At 39.2% G+C, this 23,560-nt stretch overlaps 1 protein-coding gene across 5 annotated transcripts in view; it reads right to left on the reverse strand.

Moving 5' to 3' along the window:
- The window catches only part of aff4 (AF4/FMR2 family, member 4), a 97,187-nt gene that overhangs the window by 38,918 nt on the left and 34,709 nt on the right, over positions 1-23,560 (reverse strand). For 3 of the 5 annotated variants that reach the window (XM_020525947.2, XM_020525935.2, XM_048604046.1), the window contains 7 exons: positions 16,288-16,417; positions 14,344-15,168; positions 10,275-10,319; positions 8,357-8,443; positions 7,286-7,322; positions 4,143-4,194; positions 2,206-2,232 (listed from right to left, as the gene is read on the reverse strand). In XM_020525947.2, coding sequence (XP_020381536.1) covers positions 2,206-2,232; positions 4,143-4,194; positions 7,286-7,322; positions 8,357-8,443; positions 10,275-10,319; positions 14,344-15,168; positions 16,288-16,417 — 1,203 coding nt within the window. The remainder of the gene's footprint in view (positions 1-2,205; positions 2,233-4,142; positions 4,195-7,285; positions 7,323-8,356; positions 8,444-10,274; positions 10,320-14,343; positions 15,169-16,287; positions 16,418-23,560) is intronic. The other 2 variants (XM_020525966.2, XM_020525959.2) reach the window with 1 other exon arrangement.

Here is a 23,560-nt window from a genome sequence, read left to right on the forward strand (position 1 = left end):
CAGAGGTGCAGGAAAGCTGACGTTTCGGGCCTGGGCCAAGGGTCTAGGCCTGAAACGTGAGCTTTCCTGCACCTCTGATGCTGCTTGGCCTGCTGTGTTCATCCAGCTCTACACCTTGTTATCTCAGATTCTCCAGCATCTGCAGTTCCTACTGTCTCTGAGCCTATTTTCCAAGGATCTGTATCCCTCTGCTCCCCGAGTGATGAGCCACCTCCTTGAAGTGCCACATCCTGTTCTCTTTGTAGTGGTTTGATTCAACTGTGGATTGCTTAACTACTTCAAAGTTCAAGCAAGAGTTAACTGTATTGGTATGGTGCTGGAATTTTATTAGTCAGACCAGGTAAGGAGAGCTAGCTTCCTTCCCTGACTGAGGTTACAGATGATATTAAAAAATGCACAAAAGTCTTGACACCCATGTGCTCATAGTTTGTTTTTAAAAAATAAACATACCCCATCTTATTTCCAGATTGCTATTTATGTTCAAGTTATCAACCATCAAGATTGCACTTGAACACATTTTCTGGATTAACAAACCAGACATCTGGACTACCAAGCTAGTAATACCGACATACTGCCATACTGACATACAATCTGCCACAGTACATTTGAAAAATGTCACAAGCTTCTCCGAGGATTCTCTTCTTATTTCTCATCGTCCATAGGTGTAAGATTACTTTCTATACGTATGTTGAAAACACTCATTTCTACTTATAAAGTAAGATTCCATGGCAACCATCATACTTCTGACTGCTTGTCATATAACACGAAGTTGTAAATGACTTAGAAATGTATGTTGTATTCTGTTCCATTCTTGGCAAATAATCCGCCTGTATCCTCTCTTACTATTCTTTCAAGCTTGGCTTGAGTGGGATTTTGAGGATTATGTTTGCTATGCTTGTTAGATCGGACCTAAATGAAAGGCAAAGACATTCAGGTGGGAGGACAGGAGGAAAAATGGAAAACAAACAGATGTGCTAGGAGGGAATAGTACAGGAACAGAAAAATATTTGTTGAAGACAGGAACAGCAAAATATCACTGTAAAAAGCTGAAAAGGTGAAGGCCAAAGCTCAGAAGGTTCTGCATCTTCAACTCTTTCCTTCTCTGAATGTTAAAGAAAAGCGCTGTGATGTAAAGCTCTGTCAACTACAACAAAGAGGTTTCTTCAAGTTAATCAGAAAAACTTCCAGGAGATACTGGATCAAAATATAGAAATCCCTCCCTAACAGTGCTTTAATGTATCTGTAACCACATGGATTACAATGGTTCAGAAGGACAACTCACTAACAACTTAAGGGGAATTAAGCAATAAAGTTAGTGACACAACAGATAAAAACTCTATTTCAAAAATCACATTTTAGCCTGGTCAGAAGTGGAAAAAAATTATATCACATCTGTCATATTCTCAGAAAGTCTCAAAGCATTAACAGCCAAGAATTACTTTTGGCCATTGTACTGTTGTTTCGTGACAAATTCAGAAGGTGCATGCAATACAATTTTCCTCAAACAGTCAAAATAATATTTATCTATTTAAATGGTATTCTGAAAGAATGAATGACAGCCAAGAGAACCTGATGTATGTTTTTGAAGAAAAACTTTCAATTCCTTATAACCTGTACAGATAATGCTTTCATTTAACAGGCTGTACAAATATGTAATTTTCAATAACACTGCCTACCATACAGCAGCAGGGGCAAGGGGGCCGAGGGGGGCGGGAGGAGGTAGGCGGGGGCGAGAGAGACAAAGAGAGAGAAATATGTTGGCTGTTCTACACTGTTGCATTGCATCAATTCAAGAATGCAGTATGATTTGCTCAGCTTGATGCCCAATGCAGTACTATGGCATAATGGCACTCAGAGGAACATTCATCCGGCAAATACACCAACTAGAATAAGCTATCTTCTCAAAGGAGACAGACTAAACAATTGTAACAATTAGCTTTAAATTTCTGCCATTATCACATGATCTACACTAACCTACTGTAGGCAAAGATTGCAGGAGGTTCCAGAATATCCGCTCCAGAAGTTGGGCAAGTAACAGTGGATTTTTGGCAATGGAGTGAACAGCAAGTAGTATGGAATCTGCTATAGAGCATCATAATTTGCAGCTTAAGTACAAGCACCAAAACAAAATCTTGCAACAAACACATTGCTTATCACACCAGCGTTTTCTATGTTAGAATTAAAACCCAATGCAGGTAGACTTACCTTGAAGCAAGTTGGTCAGTTTCAGAGCTATTTAAAAAGAAAGAAGGTGTTAAATCACACTGTTTGTAAACTATTACAACTGCCTTCTAAGTACTATTTCATGATTTGTTTTTTTGATATCATAGAATCTAGATTTGTTTTATAAAAAAGTAAAACACTACACAACACCTTTCTCCATTTCTGTTCTCTTCAGTTCCAAAGGGAGACCTCTGCTTAGCCTACAAACACAGCCAACCTCATTGAGCTATAGTACTTAAAGAAAATCAAATCAAGTGTCAATTATGGCATTGAAATTTCTTGGTTTTCTAATTGTGATAATAACTTTGGTATTGATGTTACTATTAATGCAATCAATACTTAACAAAAATTGACTTTAGGACTATAAACATAGGGAAAATAAAATGATTGTGACTTCTACTCTTGAGTTATAGGTGAGAGCTGCATTTTCCTAATCCAATAAGAGTATAGCCAGGCTGCATAGATGAAACATCTGGAATTGATGGTTGAGGGGCCAACTGTTTCAAGAGGAGGAGCACTTAAGTAACGATTGAGTTTAATGTATACCAGTATTTTAGAAGATAAATACTTTCAACTTGCAGCTCTCCAGGATAAATCTATTCAACCACAGTGACATCTTAATTTGAAGATACTTTGTAACGTCTTCACTACTGTAGCTCAATAGAGTCAGTCATTATGGCAGGGGACATCATTTGGCCTATCAAGTCCATGCTGCCTCACTGTACAGCAATCCTATCTATTTTATTCTACAATAGAGATCAATAAATGAAGCACTGATTTGGCCCTGAATGAGAGGAAGGGCATTATGATCTCCATTGCCATCTTCAGATCAAAGCTCACCTTTGTACAGTTCAATATCATACTGCACATCAAACAGCCATTGAAAAGTTTCTCCTGATCTAATATCGATATATTGGAATTAGTTATTTTGTCTTTAGCCATTTGCAGAATAAATCACTGATAGGCAAATTATGCTGTTTCCATTTCCCCAAGTGTTAGCAGTTGTTCTGCCTTAAAGACCATTTTCTTCATTGAAGTGTATATCAAGTAAGAATAACTTCAATTTTGAATGGTCCAAAGCCCATAATTAATATAGATCGAGTAATGTGGGAGATACAAGAGCAGTTGAAACCAAGATTTATGATGACAGGTGACTTCTGTTTGGAACTTACATCTTAACGACGAAGGAAGAGGAGTTTAAAAGCAAAAGTGAGGATTTCTTTAAGTGGAGCACTTTTTAATTAGTATATGTTTATTCCATTGTAAATTGTTCTGTTTTGCAATAAACCTGATAATCCAACAGTGCCCAATGAAAATAAAGGCATTGATCAGAAATGACAACAAATGAATTTGAAAATTGACAAGATTGTCTTATAGACAACTGAAAAGCATGCAAAGTAAATATGCTGGATATAATATTAAATTATCATTAAGAATCTGTAAATCTACAAAATTTAATGTTTGTTAAATTACCTTTCATATTATATCCATACATCTAAAATAAGCATTCATTGTTTCAAAACTTGCGCTGTTCCCATTTTAGGAACAGCCAAATATATACCAAAAAAACCTATCTGGAAGACACCATTCTAATGTGAACAGCTGTGGAATCATTATATGTGCAGCTCTCTAGGACAATTGTACTCCCCCACCGCTACAGACTGTTTACACATTTTTCCTTTGATACTGCTGAAACATCAGCTGGTTTGGCATTAGGTGACCACATAACCAAAAAATGAAATTTGCAGTTTGCACACTTCCTCATTCACACATTTGCCAGAAGTAAAGGGAAGCATTTCGCTATGCTCTAGATGTACTGAATTATACACTCAATTTTAATAAAAAGGATTTTACAGCTGTTGCAGAGAATGTGGACAGAAAACCTTGCTCCAAAATGAAGCAGAATGAAAATTACTTACCATTTTGCTTGGTGATGGCTGGAGGTCGATTTTGATGCTGCATTGTATCTCTCTGCAATTAAAATCTCATTATTAAAAAAATAGCTGTAAGCAAAAATTGTTTAAGGTGTTCTATTATGTGCAATAAAATTGCACCCGACTTGACAGATACTGGACAAAGGCTCCCCTAATCATCAAGTAAGCATATCTAGTGAGTAGATGAGATCTTGGGTTCAATGAGTGATCTGTGTTTAATAATCCCCGATCTCAATTGAAGTAATGCTGGAGACACTACAATTATAACCTAGGTTGAGAATGAAAATCATTAGGCATTCTCAATGTTTATCACTACTCCTTGTGGCATAACCACTAGATGAGAACGAAATCAAACTGGATATTAGTGCTCACGTTGAGCAATCTGTCACGTAAACCCACTCAGCAAGCTGTCATTCAATTCAAGAGACAGGAGAGATGAAAAAGGCAGATGCATGTGGTTTGGTGTAACTTTTGAGGAAAATGGGATGGAGAGAAAAATTTCCCAAGCATTTGGCCAAGACAACTAAAGGCACTGCAATCAAATGGTGGAGAGAAGTGGAGGATATGTAGGAAGCCAGAGCTAGACTGTAGTGCTGAGAAATGTAGACTGGGATAATCTGCAAAGCTGAGGGGTGCAGGTCACCTAAAGCCAAGAAAGAATTTGACACGAGGATGAGAAAATGAAAACAGAGGTTAATGAGGAGAGACCATACATGTGTATTTCTGTTTTGCACAAGCTTAGGTTTGTGAAGGGGAAAAGACTAGGAGGCTGGCCAGAGGGCCATTGGAATAGCCAGATCAGAAGGTAAGAATTCTGGATGAAGGTTAAGAGGCAAATAAGGCTGAGACAGAGATGGGCAATGTTACAGAGCTGGAGGTGAAAGCACATATGTGGCAGGGGACATACATTTTTGTGTTCAGTTTAGAATGAAAGATGATATCAGGGTTGTGCAGTTTGATTTAGTCTGAGGCATTGGTCCTAGAAGAGGGTGGAATCAATAGTTAGAAATGAAGTATGTGGGACAGGGATGCAAAAAGACTACAACTTTGCAGTACCAAAGTTTTTTTGGAGGAACTGGTCTATTATATTGAAAACAGCAGAAACAAGCAAAGGATATCTAATAGTTGGATAAGAGAGAAAATATTTTGGGGAAAAAAAGGATATTGTTATAGATACAAGATCATTGGTACCCATACTTTCTGAATTAGGTTAAGAATTCCACCCCTAATTTCAGAGACCATTGTAAAATAGGAGTAAGTCATTCAGCTGTTATGCCAGTTAGTTAGGCCTGGGTTCAAATCCCGTCTGCTCCAGAGTTTGTAATAACATTTCTAGGGGCTCTAGTGGCGCAGCAGTACTGTGGTTACCTCTGAACCAGGAGACCCAGGTTCAAGTCGCAACTGCTCCAAAGTGTGTAATATCGCTGGATGATTGATTAGAAGATAAACAAATTAGAAAATATCTGCAAAGGACAGTTGGAGTGTCCCTTGTGGCGCAGTGATAGTGTCCCTCACTGAACCAGGAAGCTCAGACTCAGGTCCTACCTGGTCTAGAAGCACGTAATAGCATTTCTAAACAGGTTGACTAGAAAATATCCACAAAAGAGAGTTGGAGTACATCCAAGTGTCACGACCCAAGTTTGTCCCGCAATCAACACCAGTAAATTAGTTTTCTGGTCATTTATCTTTGCTATTTTTGGCACCATGCATGCAAATTGCCTATGTTTATTTACATTACAACCATGACGAGCAAATGTATTTAACTGCTTGCATATTAACTACATTGAGGAAATTAAAGGCACCATACAACAGCAAATTTATAGGTTAAAGTCCCAACTACCCTAGATGCGTTTCGTAATATATCCTAACAGGTTGATTAAAATAATGACAGTGCATTTCAGCTATATTAAGCACCCTAACTTTCAGGTAACTAAAGCATTATATTATGAAGTGCTTATTATTTTAACCTAATTACCCTGTCATTACTGGATATTTCAATAACGCCCGGCACTCAATAGAAACATTATTGGGCAGACAACCTTGTGACCACGGTTTACTCTAAAAATCAATAAGATGTTAACAACTAGCAATGAAAAATATTACCAAGCAACTTTCAGTGTTTCACATCCATTTTTGCTTGCTTCAATCACTTTGGATTACCTTGACTATAACCAGGGCCCCATTCTGTGCTAAGTGATGTTGTTTAATCAGTTAGGTGGCATGTTAAGAACAGTGCCTTAATTACATACTCGTAAAACTTTCCTACGAGCTGTAAAGGAATGCTTAGCTTCCCTCGACTCTCACCACCCAATCGTGCCAGATGGTGGACACTGCAGAACCAAATGTGTACCTGACCAGGAGTTAAACTGCCAACCCGACTTGGAATTAAAGGTTCATCAGATTTTGAAGACAAATTGTTATAATCTTAAGAATGGTCTGAAAGTTGCAAATCTATGCGGACAACTGTGAACCATTACATTAATTTAGATTTAAACTCCTCTAGATAGGTAGAAAACATATGTTCTAAATACTTGTGGGTCTCCATGGACGTATGCATCGTACAGACCGAAGGATGTGGATAGAAATTTTATATCTGCTGGGAGGCAGTGCTTTAATTACGGAAATGATGGCATTTTCTGAACAAAGTTATTCCCCAAAATAATCAGAAACCTGTGTTAGAATTTCAGTGCTACAAAGCATTGCATCAAGTCATTTTCTAAAACGATCATAAACGATGATTTTATACAGACGGTTATTTCAAAGGCTAAAAACATCAAGCTGATGAGTAAACACTGGTTATGTTTACACAGAGGTCAGTTATGATTGTATTTTACTGGCTTTTCTGTTACAGTAGCTTGTCTGTATATCCCAAGTGAGTGTGTTTACTCCTCATACTTTTTCTCAAAGATGAGGCAGAAATTTGCATGAGAGTGCTGTGTCTGTGAAGTATGCAATATTCGTTTAGTTTATGATAAAGAGGATCTTCCATGTTGTGTCGCTCAGAAAATTGGACAAAGTCAGTTCCTCTGAAAAGAAGCATCACATTGTAAAGATAGAATCATAGAGTCTGACTAATATAATTTTGACACATTAAGAACATCCTATTTTAAATAGCTTTAAATACTTACTCTGCCCTGGTACACTGTAGTTAACATGCTGAGATTCCTAAAAAAATAAAAGATAACAAAGATGTGAAATGTCCTGCAGCTGAAATGGTCACTTTAGGATTGGAAATGCTCCTTTACCCAGAGATGATCCGCTGACTATCCAAATTTTAATATAGGCCTCTAAAATCCATTGGCATTCAGGAACTTTGCACTTTTTACCTGCAAGATCATGTACATATTCTGTAGGATTTTAGTCACAATGTGCTGTAAGAGTGTGCTGGAAGTAACTTCTTCAATTTATTCACAATCAGAATCATTGTAATGAACTTTCCACTCACCAAAATTGATTAATTCAACTTTATAATTCAATGAGAAGAAAAAAAATTCTAAAAAGAATTAAAATACACCTTTGATGTGGACAAGAACCTAATCAGTGGGGTAGAGAAGAGCAGCTACAGAACGACAGAATCAGATGCAGCATGAAAGCAAAAGCAAGAGGAAAAAGAAAGAAATACACCGAGGTTAATCACAAGCTTTAGTAATTTTCAATTTTCAAAAGATGCAGCAAAGTAGATCTTCCTCAAGTTAACCAGTAGTAAGAGTACTTTTAAATTTTCTGTCAAATGAATATCATTTTAATATAAACTAACACCTGTACATCATCACAGGATCCTCTTAGCAGTTTGTTAATGAAATATTCAGTTTTCTGATGTATTTGGATCTCTCATTTCAAGCATGGCTCTATCTACATTTGTTCACAGACACAGTCAAAATTATCAGCATTAAAATGCATCAAATTGTAAGAGTATCAATTTCTAGTTAAGTTTAAAGTGGTACAATTTTTCCACTAAAAGGAGACATGATACTCAAGATCCCTTTCTTAAATTTCTCTGCATTGCTTTCCTCACACACTTGCAGCGTGCCTGCCCTTTGACATTTCTTTTTTCTGATACTGTACAGCTCTTATTTCTTGACCACATTGATTCACAGCTAAAATTATTTAAATTACTACAACACTCCAATTCCATTGTCCATTTACTCTTCTCTTGACTCCAGTTTTAAAAATTCTATGGTCTTAACAAAGATACCTACCTTCGTCGGAAATGGAAATTTTGATGGCTCAGCCTTGCACGGTGTATGAATTGCCGTCAGAGGTGGTGGCCAGGAGTGAGTCATTTCCTAAAGCACAGTGTATAATGGGTCAGAACTGTATTCTGTGACAGATGGCTCAATGCTAAACAACAGGTGATTCATGCCCGTTTTACCCAAACGGAACCTAAACAACTCAAACTTCCCAATATAAAAACTTAATCTGTTAAAAAAAACATACATTTACATAGACATTTTGAAACACTTTTTGTAAGTTTTTACATTCAGACTTTAATGGAGACTTTTTTTTGAAATTTCATTTGTTCACGGGATGCAGGAATCATTACATTATCAGCATTTATTATCCAGACAGCAGTTAAGAGTAAACCACATTGCTGCAGGTCTGGAGTTACATGTCGGCGAGACCAGGTAAGGATGGCAAATTTCCTTAATTCAGACATTACTGAATCAGATGGAATTTTATGGCACTGTGGTTACATACTCACTATTACGTCTGCTTTTTATTCCAGGTTTTTCTTTATTGCATTCAAATTTCACCATCTCCTATGGTGAACAGAACATTTGACTGGAGGTCTGACTCACATTACCACTGTGCCACCACCTTCCACTACCCGATATCATGTTCTAAATGTAGTTTTACAAGTATATATCATTAACTTGCATTTCAATATAGGCGGAACTTACAATGGATATGCAAAGTTACACACTTATTTTCACTTTTAGCTGGGGGCTGAAACACATTGCATTTGGTCTTTAACTTAGATCGTAGAATCCCTACAGTACGGAAACAGGCCCTTCAGCCCAACAAGTCCATACTGACCCTCGGAGCATTCCACCCAGACCCATTCTCATAACCCCTCCAAGCTGCACATCCCTGAACACTGTGGGCAATTTGTTTTGGCCAATCCACATAGCCTGTACATCTTGGGACTGTGGGAGGAAACTGGAGCACCCGGAGGAAACCCAGGCAAACACGGGGAGAAAGTGCAAACTCAATACAGACAGTCACCTGAGGGTGGAATCGAACCCAGTCCCTGGCGCTGTGAGGCAGCAGTGCTTTAAGGTGGCTATACTTCATCCCACAGAGGATGAACAAATAGCTTTTAAAGTATATTTAGGTCCACATTTCAATAAGAGCCCAATTTATATTCAATGAATTTTGTGGTAGCTTACATTTATAACAGAAGCATAATATTAATACTACAGATAATAATGCTTACTTTCAAGGTGTCCCTGGTTTAGCTTTTTGCATTGTTTTACTACTGGATCACTGCTATTCCTCAATTAATTCAGAAAATTCAGCTGTGTGACATGGGAAAGAAATCCCTACCATTCTTTATTGCTACTGTGAAACACATGCAAACTATCTGCAAAGGAGATGCAGCTAATGTTACCAACTATGCCCTTGGGGATAATCTTACCATCATTTTGTAAAATTAAATCATACAGACACCCATGGATTCAACTAAGGTGGATAAATGGACTGTCTGCATTTTAAGCTATTGCAAAGTATTTGAACCCTGCCGTATTCCAAATAAGGCAGCACGAGAAAACTGTAATTGCTCTTTCTGCCGAGGACAGGGAAAATATCAGCTAGGAATATGGCTCCTTATCACTAGCCAGCACATGCATTGAAGTAACTGTGTAAACACAAGATTAATCTTGGTTACCGTTAACACCACCATAGAAAAAGAATCAAAATTTGTCAGGCACCACTGACTCAATGAGCTTAATAAACAGAATGACCACAATACCACATGGTTCCCAGTGGCTATATTATATCCTGGCAGCAGAATGTCTATCAGCATCTATAGAAAATGAGGGCAAATGAGAAGAGAAGGAAAAAAAGCCAGAATAAAGATGGACAAAGTACTAATGCTTATGAACATAATAGACGTACCTTCAGAATCTCATCCACGCAACTGGCATCACCAGACACAGAAGACTGTAAATTTCAAAACGAAATAAATGTAAGTTTCCCCTGACCAACAGGATATTTTATTTGCTGGTTTCATGTCTGCTGTATATTATAGATATTATACATTACAAGTTATGTAAGCCATTTTTCAGTCCCTTGGGACTTTCCTTGACTCCATCGATTCCTGAAAGATCACCAACGCGTGCACAATCCCCCTCAGTTCTAGAACTCTGGGACACAGCGGCACGCAGGCAGACAGACAGAGGGATGGAGGGAGAGGCAGAGGCACGCGCACACAGAGAAACAATGATTCGTGGCAGTCACCACCTTAATGAGGGTCACCACCTCTCACCCAAGTGTGGCGGGTGGGGGGGGGGAAGGTTGAGATGGGCAGTCTTTCATCGTAACTTCAGCTGGTGCAGGAATTGAAAAGCACACTGTTCGGGTTACTCTGCATTGCAAACGAGCCGTCCAGTCAACTGGGCTAACTGACCCTACATCCTACGTTCACAAGCAAATTGACACAGGATAAATAAAACTAGAGAGACGAATGGAAGATTTGACCACTTATCACCATTGGGGAGACTGGGAACTGTGCTGTTGGGACAGACTTCCCCTGAACTGTGCTGGAATCATAGCACTGAGGAGCTGTCAAACTAGGCAGTACAGAGGTCTTTAAAATAATTGGTGTTGGGGAGTGTGGAGGAAAGGGATCAAGTTAGGAAGATTCTCTAAAATTAAGTATAGATGGTAAGGCAGGACAGCAAGGTAGCAATATGGAAAACTATGATCAAAACGTGATAGGAAGGGGCAGTGTAAATCCAAGGACGTACCCAACATGTCTGCGCCATGTATGTAACAACCATAATGTCATTCTAAACTAATCTGACTGCACATGATTCATATCCCTTTGTCCCCTGCCTGTTCAGGTGTCTGTCTAAATGCCTCTTAAACGTTGCTATCATATCTGCTTCTGCCACCTTCCCTAGTAGCATGTTTCAGGCACCTACCACCTTCTCTATAAACAAAACTTCTCTTGCATTTCTCTTTAAACGTTCCCCCTCTCACCTTAAACCTATGCCACCTAGAATTTGACGTTTCCACCCCAGGAAAAAACAATGCAGAATATCCCTAATAAGTCCATTCTTTTCCAAATATATTCAAGAAGCTTTATGACTGACTCTAAAAGGAGACAGAAGACAGGTAAGTATGGGCCTGTTAGTCAAGCATCTGTCACAGGAAAAATCCTACTATTTAATACTAAGGGGAATGCTCAGAAAATCTTAAATGCAATCGGAATCTGCGTGTTTTTTTTAAAAGGGAAACCATGTTTGACCAATGTATTAAGAGTTATTTGAGGAAGGATCAGTGCTGGGCCCACTACTTTTCATCATTTAATTAAATGATTTGGATGTGAATATAGGAGACATGGTTAGTAAGTTTGCAGATGATACCAAAATTGGTGGTACAGCGGACAGTGAAGAAGATTATCTCGGAACACAACAGGACCTTGATCAGATGCGTTGATGTGCTGAGGAGTGGCAGATGGAGTTTAATTTAGATAAATGTGAGGTGTTGTATTTTGGAAAGGCAAATCAGGGCAGGACTCATACAGTTAATGGTAGGGCCCTGGGGAGTGGTGCCAAACAAAGAGACCTAGTGGTGCAGGTCCATAGTTCTTTGAAAGTGGGGTTGCAGGTAGACAGGGTGGTGAAGTTAACATCTGTACGCTTGCCTTCATTGATCAAAACATTAAGTATAGGAGTTGAGATGTCATGTTGCGGTTATACAGGATATTGGCAAGGCCACTTTTGGAATACTGCATACAATTCTGGTCACGCTTCCATATGGAAGCATGTTGTTAAACTTGAGAGAACTCAGAAAGACTTACAGGGGTATTGCTGGGACTGCAGGATTTGGGTTACAAGGACAGGCTGAATAGGCTGGGGCTTTTCTCGCTGGAGTGTCAGAGGCTGAGGGGTAACTTTATAGAGGTTTATAAAACCATGAAAGGCACAGATAGGGTGAATAGGCAACGTCCTTTTCCTAGTGTGGGGGAATTCCAAAACTAGAGGGCATAGGTTTAAACTGGGAGGGGAAAGAATTAGAAAAGGATCTGAATGGTAACTTTTTCATGCAAAGGGTCATGGATTAATGGAACGAGCTGCCAGAGGAAGTAGGTACAATTACACCATTTGAAAAGTATCTGGATGAGCATATGAAGGGTTTAGAGGGATATGGGCCAAATTCTGACAAATGATTCTGGGTCAGATTGGGATGGCTGGCTGGCGCGAATGTGTTGAACTCAAGGGTCTGTTTCTGTGCTCTATGACTATGACTCTAAGTAACAAACAGTGTAAATAAGGGGAAACCAGTGAAAGTACTACACTTAGACTTCTAAAACACATTTGATAAGGTGCCATACCAAAGGCTACTTTGTAAAATAAGAGCTGATGGTGTACCAGATAATATACAAGCATGATGAGAGGATTGGTTTAGTAATAGGAAGGTGGGCAAGATGAGCATAGAAGGGTAGTTGTCAGGCTGTTGTGACATAATGAGTGGTGTGCTGCAAGGATCAATGTTGGGACAATATTACAAACTATATTAAAAAAAAACTTGAATGAAGGACCGATGTATGATTGCTAAATTTTCTGTTTTGCAAAGATAGTTAGGAAATTGTGAAGAGGAAAAGGAATTTGTAAAGTGAGAGAGATAGGTTGAGTACACAATTATTTGGCAGACAGAGTATAATGTGCAAAAGCGTGAACTTGCCTATTTTGGCAGAAAGAATAAAACCAACATTATTTAAAGTTTGAAAAACTGCAAAACACAAGGCAGAGGGAAGACAAATCACAAGTTACTATGAAGGTGCAGCAAGCAATAATGAAGGTAAACAGATTGCCACCATTTATTGCAAGGGAAGTTGAATATAAAAGTACAGATAACAACTGCATAAAATATTGATGATCACAGCTGCAGGAGTGTGCACAGTTTTGGTCTCCTGATTTGTAAAAGGATGCAAGTGCATTAGAAGCTGTTCAGAGAATGTTCAGTCAACTGATACATGGCATAGGGAGGTTATATTACAAGGAAAGATTGGACAGGCTGGGCCCATTGGAGTTTGGATGGGTCTCAGGTGATCTTGAAATGGATAAGATCCTGTAAGGACTTGACAGAGTGGACAGTGCAGGAATAATTCCCATTGTGGGAGAAACTAGGATGAGGAGACAGTGTAAAAAGGGGTCTTCCCTTTAAGATTGAGATGAAGTTTTTTTTCTCCCTCAAAAAGGATCACAAGACAGAGTCACAGAGCTGTACAGCACAGCAACAGACGCTTTGGTCCAACTTGTCCATGCTGACCAGATATCCTAAATCAATCCTTGACCCATTTGCCAGCATTTGGCCCATATCCCTTGAAACCCTCCTGTTCATATACCCATCCAGATGCCTTTAAAAATGTTATAATTGTACCGGCCTCCACCATTTCCTCTGGCAGCTTATTCCATACATGCACCACCCTATGCCTGAAAAAAATTGCTCCTTGGGTCCCTTTTAAATCTTTCCCCTCTCACCTTAATCTTATGCCCTCTAGTTCTGGACTGTTTGTAACTCTTCCTCAGACAGCAATGGAAGCAGGATAAGGGAATACTTTTAAGGCATAACTAGGTAGATTCTTGGCTAACATGGGTGTCAAAGGTTCTCGAGGCAGGCAGAAATGTGAATTTGAGGCCACAATCAGATTAGTCATAATTGTATTAAATGGTGGAGCAAGTTAGAGGCGCCCTACTCCTAATTTGTAAATTTCCATGTTTGGAGTGGAGCCCAGCTCAGCTAATGACTACACCTCTGGAGAAGTGACTTGAACGACACACAACTCTGTATTGGTTGTGAAGTCTGAGTTTGAGCTTTTAAAACTTGGACACTGTAGCATCAATAAAATGTAAGTTTTATTTCTGACAGGGTTATGTAACTTGTTGATATGTCACTAAAGTGCTGTAAAATTCAGTTTTCAAATTAGCAGGAAAAAAAAACTGAGAGATTCCCTTACCTCCACTTGCTGAGATGGAATTTTTAGTTTTGAAAGATGTACTTTGTTGCCAGACTTCATTTCTGCCAGACTGCTGTGAGACTGGTTCCCATAATGCTCTGGAGGAATTTTCGGTTCCAATGACTCATTAGGGGCTTGATCCTGTCCATCCATAGGCCTTACATATGCAGTAGGTTTCTGTAACATTGAATTGGGTTTGGACATCAATGCAGGAGTGAATGACTGTGAAGAATGCTGTCCACTGGTGGGAAATGTATGAACACGAGATGGAGAGTCCCAGGTAGCATCCAGGTCTCGAGGAGACTTTGACCGATGCCGCTCCTTATTGTGGTGGTCACTTCCTTGAGATCTAGAATGACTAGAACTTAATGAAGAAGAAACTGCAGGTGGTTTAGCTGGACTGACTGAATGGGACTTTGAATGTTCAGATCCGTGCTGGCCACTTCTCTTACGGCTGCTGTATGAATCACGATCATGTCTCTGGCTACTGCTACTGCTAGTATTGCTGCTGCCACCACTAAGTCTTTGGCTACTGCCATGGCTGCTTTGCAACCCTGAACTTGACCTCTTTTGTGACTGTGAAGAAGTACTAGGAGCAGAAGTTGCTGGACCCACTGGAGTCCACTTACTACTTTGGTGAGATGTGCTGTGTCGCTGGTCACCAAAGAAAGCTTGGTCAGGTTTCTCATCTGTAGTTGATGGAACTGTCCCCTTGGGTATGCCTATGAGCCTTTGAAGAGATTTATCTCCTATGAAGTCTTTCATTTCATCATAATTTCCCAACATGCTCTGAATTCTGCTAGAAAGTTTATCTTCCGTCCGTCCCTTTTTTTTAAAAAAAAAGAAAAGATACATATTAGAAATAGAAAATTCTTCAATTTGAAATCAAATTGTTCAGCTGATAATGAATGCAACAATAGACACCTACAATGCACAAAGTGGCAACCCAAAATGACAATCCTAACAGGAGGGCCAAGTACAAACAGGTACACCAATTTCAAATAATGCAGTCATATTTTTGGAAGACAGCCAATAGAACTTGTTTCATCATACAACAAAAGGTGAACATGGTTCCTAAATATACAAGAATGCAGAATTACATATTCAACTGCAGCTCCAACAAAACTGAAGTATCAAGCATAGACACAACCACAACACAGTCAGACATAGCCGTAAACTTGTGTTGAGTATCGGTGTACACAAAATACATGGCATTTTTAATGTCAATTGCATGTTTTTCTCTATGATTATTACATATTTGGTAGGCTACGTTAATTTGTAATAGTAAAGAAGGTATTCAAAGACTCAGGTCTGCAACCCTTAAAAAAATTATCAGGAAATTGGGAACAAACAATAGTAAGAATGCTACAAGCACAATGCAGATAACTAAGTATACGTGACACTTGTTGTGAAAGAAAAGTTGTGTCTTTTGGTGATGTGTGGCTCTTGATTGCAAGGTATATCGTATCTGTAAATTACCCAACTTAAAAGAAATCTAACTTTTTATCCTGAAACACATTCATGCAAAGAAAAAAGATTTCTTAAACCAATAAATTAATTTCACAAAACACATGTGAAACCAAGATTCTCTATTTACTGTTTGTGAAATCCACAAAATTTATTGTCATATTTGACAATGTAACACACATTTCTAAATAAATCACCACATTCAAAGCACCTTGAGCGGTGGAAGCAGTTTACATATTCAAAAGACTTATTTTTCAGACAAGCTAATGAGAATCCCTCAAAAGCCAAGGCCCCATCAATATTTGGGAATTTCTGGCCAAAGGAGGATTTAATTCCATTTCAAGTCTGCTTTTGTCATCCTCATAACAGTCCCATTTTAGGATCACAAGGGAAAAGGGCAGGACTGATAACTCTCTGCCCTAAGTATGTTACATGTAGAGGACAATTATTAACTTTGCTCACCCATATTTACTGTACCTGTACTTTATACGGCTCAGCAAATAGAGGGGAACTTCCAGTGAATGTGTCCTCATTTTGTTGAATTCCTTGATTTCTTCGTTCACGTTCTTTCATTCGTAGCACATTTCTATCTTCACGGTTCATGTTTCTGGAAAAAAAACACCCAGTTATCAAATGTGTACATATTTTTAAACCACCTGCAAGTTTTGAGAAGGTCTGCATGCATTTCAAGTGTTACATCAGGAAGTGTGTTAAAATGAGGAAGTTGCACCATCAATGCAGATGTAACAAATGCTGTTAAATCCAAATTTCTTTTTGATAACCCAAAGGTGTGCTAGATATAACCAGCAAAACAAACAATTACTGTTTGGAAGTTACTTACATGTGTAAACGAAATAAGAACACATGGATCAGCCATTTTCAATATGATTTAATATTAGTTTTTCATCACTGGTATCATTTATGTTTTTGATTTTCTTTCAACCAAACTAATACTTGACTTGATAGAGATGTACAAAATGATCAGAGGTATAGACAGAATGGACAGCCAGAGACCTTTTCCTAGGGTGGAGGTAGCTATTACAAGGGGGCATAGTTTTAAAGTGAGTGGAGGTAGATATAGGGGACGCGTCAGAGGTTGGTTCTTTACTTAGAGTGGTAGGGGTGTGGAATGCATTGCCAGAGAGGGTAGTGGAGTTGGTCTCATTAGGGACATTTAAGTGGCTATTAGATAGGCATATGGATGGTAGTATAAGGTAGGGGTGGAGGTTAGATAGAACTTAGGTTTAGGGTAAAAGTTCGGCACAACATCGTGGGCCGAAGGGCTCGTACTGTGCTGTACTGTTCTATGTTCTAATACCAATAAAGACAAAGTAAATTGATATTTTAGGCTGTAATCCTTAAGCCTGCAAATGGCCTAATAGTTGTAATACCTGAATTCCTAACCTAATAGACTGGCTTCCACTTTCACAGGACCCCCTTCCCCTCCACTTTGCTTCCACTTAGGAGTCACAAAAAATTTTAAGCTTCAAAATGGTACTACAGTGAGAAAAACATTTGGGATGCACTACAATAAGGTAATCAACACTTCCATTTGAACTGAAGCAATAGAGAAGTAAATTTGTAATAAAATGATGGCTGATGGAGATCACGACAAAGAGATACAGATATCTACAATAAACTTCACAAATTAAACATTTGGACCAGCTATTTTCATTTGATTTTATTGTACAGTCTCCACGACTTATGAGGGCACATTGATGTTAATGTGACTGGGCACTAAAACATTTGTGAAACAAAAAGTGATATTCCATATGGCACCTTCTCTGGTTCATTGTGATTCTTTTCAGATACAGACATGTTCAGACTAATGTTAGAAAAACTAATCACCTAAAAGAAATTAAGCTTCCACCTCCATATTGCTAAAATAGTCAATGTCATTCATGTGGTTTAAATGACATCTGTGCCATTGACTTCAATATCAATTATTCGTGCCACTTGCCTCATACATGCAATATTGTGTTGACAGTAGATGGTGTAAATGGTGTCATCTGAGTATTCTGATATACCTATGACTAACTGGCGGTCATGTCTTGCAATATCATGGCTTGAACCTCTTAAATGTCAATTAGTATGACACATTTTGGCATGTAAGTCTCTACTACATTAGATGCAGAGGAGATGGTGGGCTGACAACATACTGGATTTTAAAAATTATTGATTTACGAGATATAGGCATCACTGGTTGGACCAGCATTTATTGCATGGCTTGGTAGGGCCAATTTAGAAATAAGTTAAGTATCAACCACATCGCTGTGACTGGAGTCATGTGTAGAACAGACCAGATAAGGAGAACAAGTTGCTTGTCTAAAGGACATCTATGAACCAGATTTTTTTTTTTCCATTTTTAACAACAACTGACAATACAGCCATTTGGCTAGCTCAATTTCAGATTTTTGTCAAGCTCAAATTTCATTATTGAATCACCATCCATGATTCAAACACACGACCCCAAAGTCTTGGGTTCTGGATTATTAGTCCAATGACGTTACTGCTAGACCATATCCAGTTTGGGTCCATAGTTTCATTTTAAAGAAAGGCTCAATAGTGACTTTTCACCAAAGGATTTTGATCAACCATCTTTTAAAGGAAGAATTTTATGTTGAAAGCTAATTCAACAGCAATATCCCCGGAGAACCTAATCATGTCTGGGAGCATTTGTGGAGAGAGAAGCTGAGTCAATGTTTCAAGTCTAATATAACTCTTCTTCAGACCAGAGATCCTCCATCTACGTTACTCACCTTGGCAGTTTTGCCCATTACTGCCCTCATCTCCCTTAAGTTCTTAGAATGCAGAATTGAACAAATAGAGCAGACAACTAATTTAGTCATTCACTGCCAGATCTATTCAACCAGTGCTCAAAATACACAGGGACTAATTCATCTTTGAAATCCCCAAAATGCCTAGTAAAATTCAATCATGGGGGTGACCAACTGGAGAAAATTGCAAGCCCAAAATCACGTGCCATCAGTTTGGGTAGTCCCGATCTAGAAAAATTCACCTGGTAGACTGAGTTTGAAGAAGCAACATTTTAGCCAGGAGTGAAAGTAAAGTATTTTGGTCCATTATAGAAGTCGTATCCTGACGGAACAGATAGGTTTGATTTGTGGAAGCAAGCATGATGAAATTATGATACCAAGAGAGTAAAGTACAAAATGGTCAAGAAGGTTTCCATTGAAATTGTACGATAGTCTATCAGAGTAAATTCTTGCTTATACAGATTGGACCAAATTTTTAGAAATGTATAGCATACGCGTACCAGTTTATCTAACTTGTTATAAAGACATTGCGTAATGTCACTGGCAAATCATCTGATACAGATTAGAGGTTACCGGAACCAGTTTAATAAAATCAATCTTCAACTTTTTGCTCACCTGCACATCTGCTAATGTGGTATATTGTACACCTGCACATCCGCTAATGTGGTATATTGTATCCGCTGTTCCCAATGTGGCCTCCTCTACATCGGGGAAACCAAGCAGAGGCTTGGAAACCGCTTTTTGGAGCACCTACACTCGGTTCGTGACAAATGACAACACCCCCGCAGTCGCAAACCACTTCAACTCCCCCTCCCACTCCTTGGGCGACACGTCTATCCTGGGCCTCCTCCAGGGCCACAACGATGCTACCCAAAGGCTGGAGGAACAGCACCTCATATTCTGCTTGGGAACCCTGCAGCCCAATGGTCTCAATGTGGACTTCATAAGCTTCAAAATCTCCCCTCCCACTACCTCATCCCAAGACCCGCTCATCTCATCCCCGCCTCCTTGACCTGTCCGTTTTTTCTCCCACCTATCCACTCCTCACTGGCAAAGCCCCACCCCCACTTCTTACCTACTAACCTCATCCCCACCTCCTTGACCTGTCAGTCTTCCCTCCCACCTACCCGCCCCTCCCTCCTCACTGACCAACCCCCGTCCCAACTCCCTACCTACACTCATCCTTGCAGGCTTCATCCCCGCCTCCTTGACCTGTCTGTCTTCTCTCCACCTATCTGCTCCTCTATCTACCTTCCATCATCGCCTCCCCCTCTCTCTATTTAATTCAGAGCCACCTTCCCCTCCCCCATTTCTGAAGGAGGGTCCAGACCCGAAACGTCAGTTTTCCTGCTCCTCTGATGCTGCCTGGCCTGCTGTGTTCATCCAGCTCTACACCTTGTTACCTTATGCATAATGGAGCTTTATTAATTTTGATCATTGCCTATGGTTCCTGCTTCTGCAGACATCGAACTATTGACATTGATAAAGTGAATATATTTGCCTATGATGGGATCTTGACTATGATTTCAGTAAGAAAAATCACCATATTTTGTAATTTTACAATGGTGCAGATGTATTCCGATGTGTAGGCCAAAAAAAATGTGTGCAAACGATAATTGTTTGATTTGTCAAGAAAGTTACAAAGATATAAATGAATCAATTATACCACGATAACATCTCAGGGAAAGGAAGGCAGACGAGAGAAAATAAAACAAATTACACATTCTTGGCATTAAACCCTCTCTGAATTACTCAGTGCTACTGTTAAGGTGTGAAATGCGTGTGCTTGACACAGTGAAGCAAGGCACTCGGGTACAAACCCAGGACAGAGTTCAGTATGTTCAGACTTCACAAGAATACTGGGGAACTGGGAAGAGTGGAGGAGTGGTCTCTCTGGAAGATGGATGCTGTGCAACACCACTTTTTTTCTTTCATGCAATGCGGGTGCCAAGAGGAAGATCAGCATTTGTTGATTATTCCTGATTGATGTGAAGAGCTAATAGTAAACCAATTTCTTGAATTGCTTCAGTCCATCTTGTTTAAGCACACACACAGCACTGTTAGGAAAGGCCAGCCAGGGTTTCTGATACAGCCAACACTGATGGAACAAGGATAACACATCCGAGGCAGGTCTAATTTGAAGCAGAAGTTGAAGGCAGCGGTTGTAATTTTTTTTTAATTCACTCACGGGATGTGGGCGTCGTTGGCTAGCCAGCATTTATTGCCCATTCTAGCGGCCCTTGAACTGAGTGGCTTGCTAGGCAATTTCAGAGGACAGCTGAGCATCAACCACATTATCGTAGGTCTAGACTCACATGTAGGCCAGGTCAGGTAAGGTCATTAATGAGCTAAATGGGTTTTTCTGACAATTGACAATGACTTCATGGTCACCAGTAGATTCTTAATTCCAGATTTTTTAAACTGAATTCAAATCCTAACATTTGCCATGACAGGATTTGAACTCGGGTCCCCAGAACATTACTTAAGTTTCTGGGGTAACAGTCTAGCAATAATACCACTGCTTCCTTGAAATTGCATTGTGCATTTTGTCCGCTCAAGGTTACTACACACCCATATCAGCAGAGGCAGTCTGAAAGGAGAGTAAAGGAATTCACGTTTTAACAGCTGCAGATTGGATTCTGAAAGCTTCTTACTAAAACTGAGTGTTCTTTCTCCTCTAAGAACTTCATAACAGCGAAAAAGATGGTCACAAATAGGAAATATTGCTTGCAGGTATCAAACTTCTGGAAAGTCATAGCTTAATTTTTGCACCATTTTAAGCTGAAGATTTAGACAACACAGAGGGTTTAGCCTGTTGTTGACACACAAAAGGCCCTTCAGCTCGAGTTCAGCAGTAGGACAATCACAGGCACTGACCTTGCAAAAATAAACCACAGTCAAATAAAAACTGGAATCATTACAGAGACGTTAAACAATCTTGATCCTAGACCATGCACAAACACTGACCAGACCATCTTGGTCAACACGCAGTGTCCCACCTGGCACGTGATGACGTGAATTTGAAGCCATTATCTGCATTCTTGCATTGGCAAAAAAGTGGTTGTGATATTTCAAAAGATATGATAGCAGATGGCAAGCTCATGAAAAGTCACGACAAAAAGGAAGACAGCTCCTTCAGAAGTGAGGAATAGAAAATATTTGAGATGTATTTCCGTCTTGTGTAGGTTTAAACTACAACTCCACAAAATGCTTCAATGAATCCAATGATCAATCAAAAAGTATGAATCAATTATCTTCAGGTGAACTTACTGAGAAACAAAAAATAATTGACCAATATTAGACTTGATCAAGACAACCAGCAAACATGTATGACTTCTGTGATACTGAACATTGCTAGGACTTTTGAGTCCAATATTACTGAAGTTGAGATTGCCATCAGTAACTGTTATACTTCCAAGTTCAATTCCTGTAAACTCTGTTCACTGTTCACATGCCAGCAAATTGCTGGCACAGCAACTTTAGTAGTCTCACAAACAGTGGTGAAACTTGTCCAAAAAAAAGTCTTTGCTGTGTGGCAGTGCATTGCTCCTGATAAACAGTATAAACTCGCAGAAAACAGCCATTTAGCTGGTGTTTGTTATTCATTGACAAAATTAGTTAGTAAGGCCAATACTTCCTGAAGGGTGCCATGCGCATGTAAAAGGGTAAAAACACGTAACCAAAATGTAGAGGCAGATGATCCCGAATACATTTTCATGCTTTCGTTCAGAGAACAATCATATCAGTGATCACCATCTGCTCAAATACAGTAGCTTTCATTGATACAGGAACATCTGACAACATCATGGGAAACAAGATGTTCAACAAACCTCAGGATTACCCCATTCTCTGCAAACCAGGGAATGCAAAAATTTCCCTTTACAGTGCCAAACCACCAAACATTCTTGCAACTTTTGAAACTAGTTTTGTTCAAAAACATAGTGGTTTTGAATCATATCTGGAGAATGTGACATACTCATCAGTTTCCACGCAGCAGAAGTTCTGCACAACTGCAGTCACATATATTGTATGTTCATTACTTCATGGTATAAGCAAAATGAATTGCGTTACATGTAAACTGGATGGTAGTCAAGTTTCCAATGATGTTAAGAGTTGTACTTCTCCTGGCAAGTGGGGAGTACTCCATTACACTCATCTCTTGCACCTTACAGATTTTGGCCAGGTTCTAGGGAGTGAGGCACGTTACTCTCAGCAGAACTCGCAGCCTAATACCTGCTAACAAGAAATGCAAACAGTTGAAAATGGATTGGCTGAGCTGTGTTCAGCTTATACATGAGGAGATCTAGGGGTATGGATGAAGGGAACGAATGAAGGGTGCAGAAAAACTGTGCTAATGACAAAATTGAACAATAAAGTAACTTTTACGTCAAATTAGATGGGCAAATTATGTGTAACTTTATCCTCATATCTGATGGAACTGTGTGGACTTAAACCATGAAGAGTGAAAAGCAGGCTGCAATAAATTCATTCCTTTGATTGACCAGAGATGGGGGAAGTAAAAGGATAAATTTAGCTAAATCCAGAACTGAATCTGGAACAAAAAACAAATTTGTATATATGTATTGTTTTTCATATACCCAGGGCATCTCAAACAATGTGTAGCCATTGTATTATTTTTGAAATGTAGGTACTCTCTTATGTCGGTGAATGCACAAGATCACCACCACTTGCACATTCCCCTTCAAGCTACATATCATTCTGACTTGCAACATTCCACACTTCACTGTCAGGTTGAAATTACAAAACTCACTTCCTAACTGCACCATAGATATACATGCATCAGTAGGACTACAGCACTTCAAGATAGCTCACCACAATCTTCTAGAAGGCAATTCAGGATAGACAGCAAATGCAGACCTTGCTGATGTTTACATCATATAACAGAATAAAAAACACGGTTATCAGTCTCTGCGTGGCAAATTCTTATGAACAACAATATCTCTCTTCCGAAT

Source organism: Rhincodon typus, chromosome 12 (genome assembly GCF_021869965.1).
Source record: "Rhincodon typus isolate 14 chromosome 12, sRhiTyp1.1, whole genome shotgun sequence".
NCBI classification, from domain to species: Eukaryota; Metazoa; Chordata; class Chondrichthyes; order Orectolobiformes; family Rhincodontidae; genus Rhincodon; species Rhincodon typus.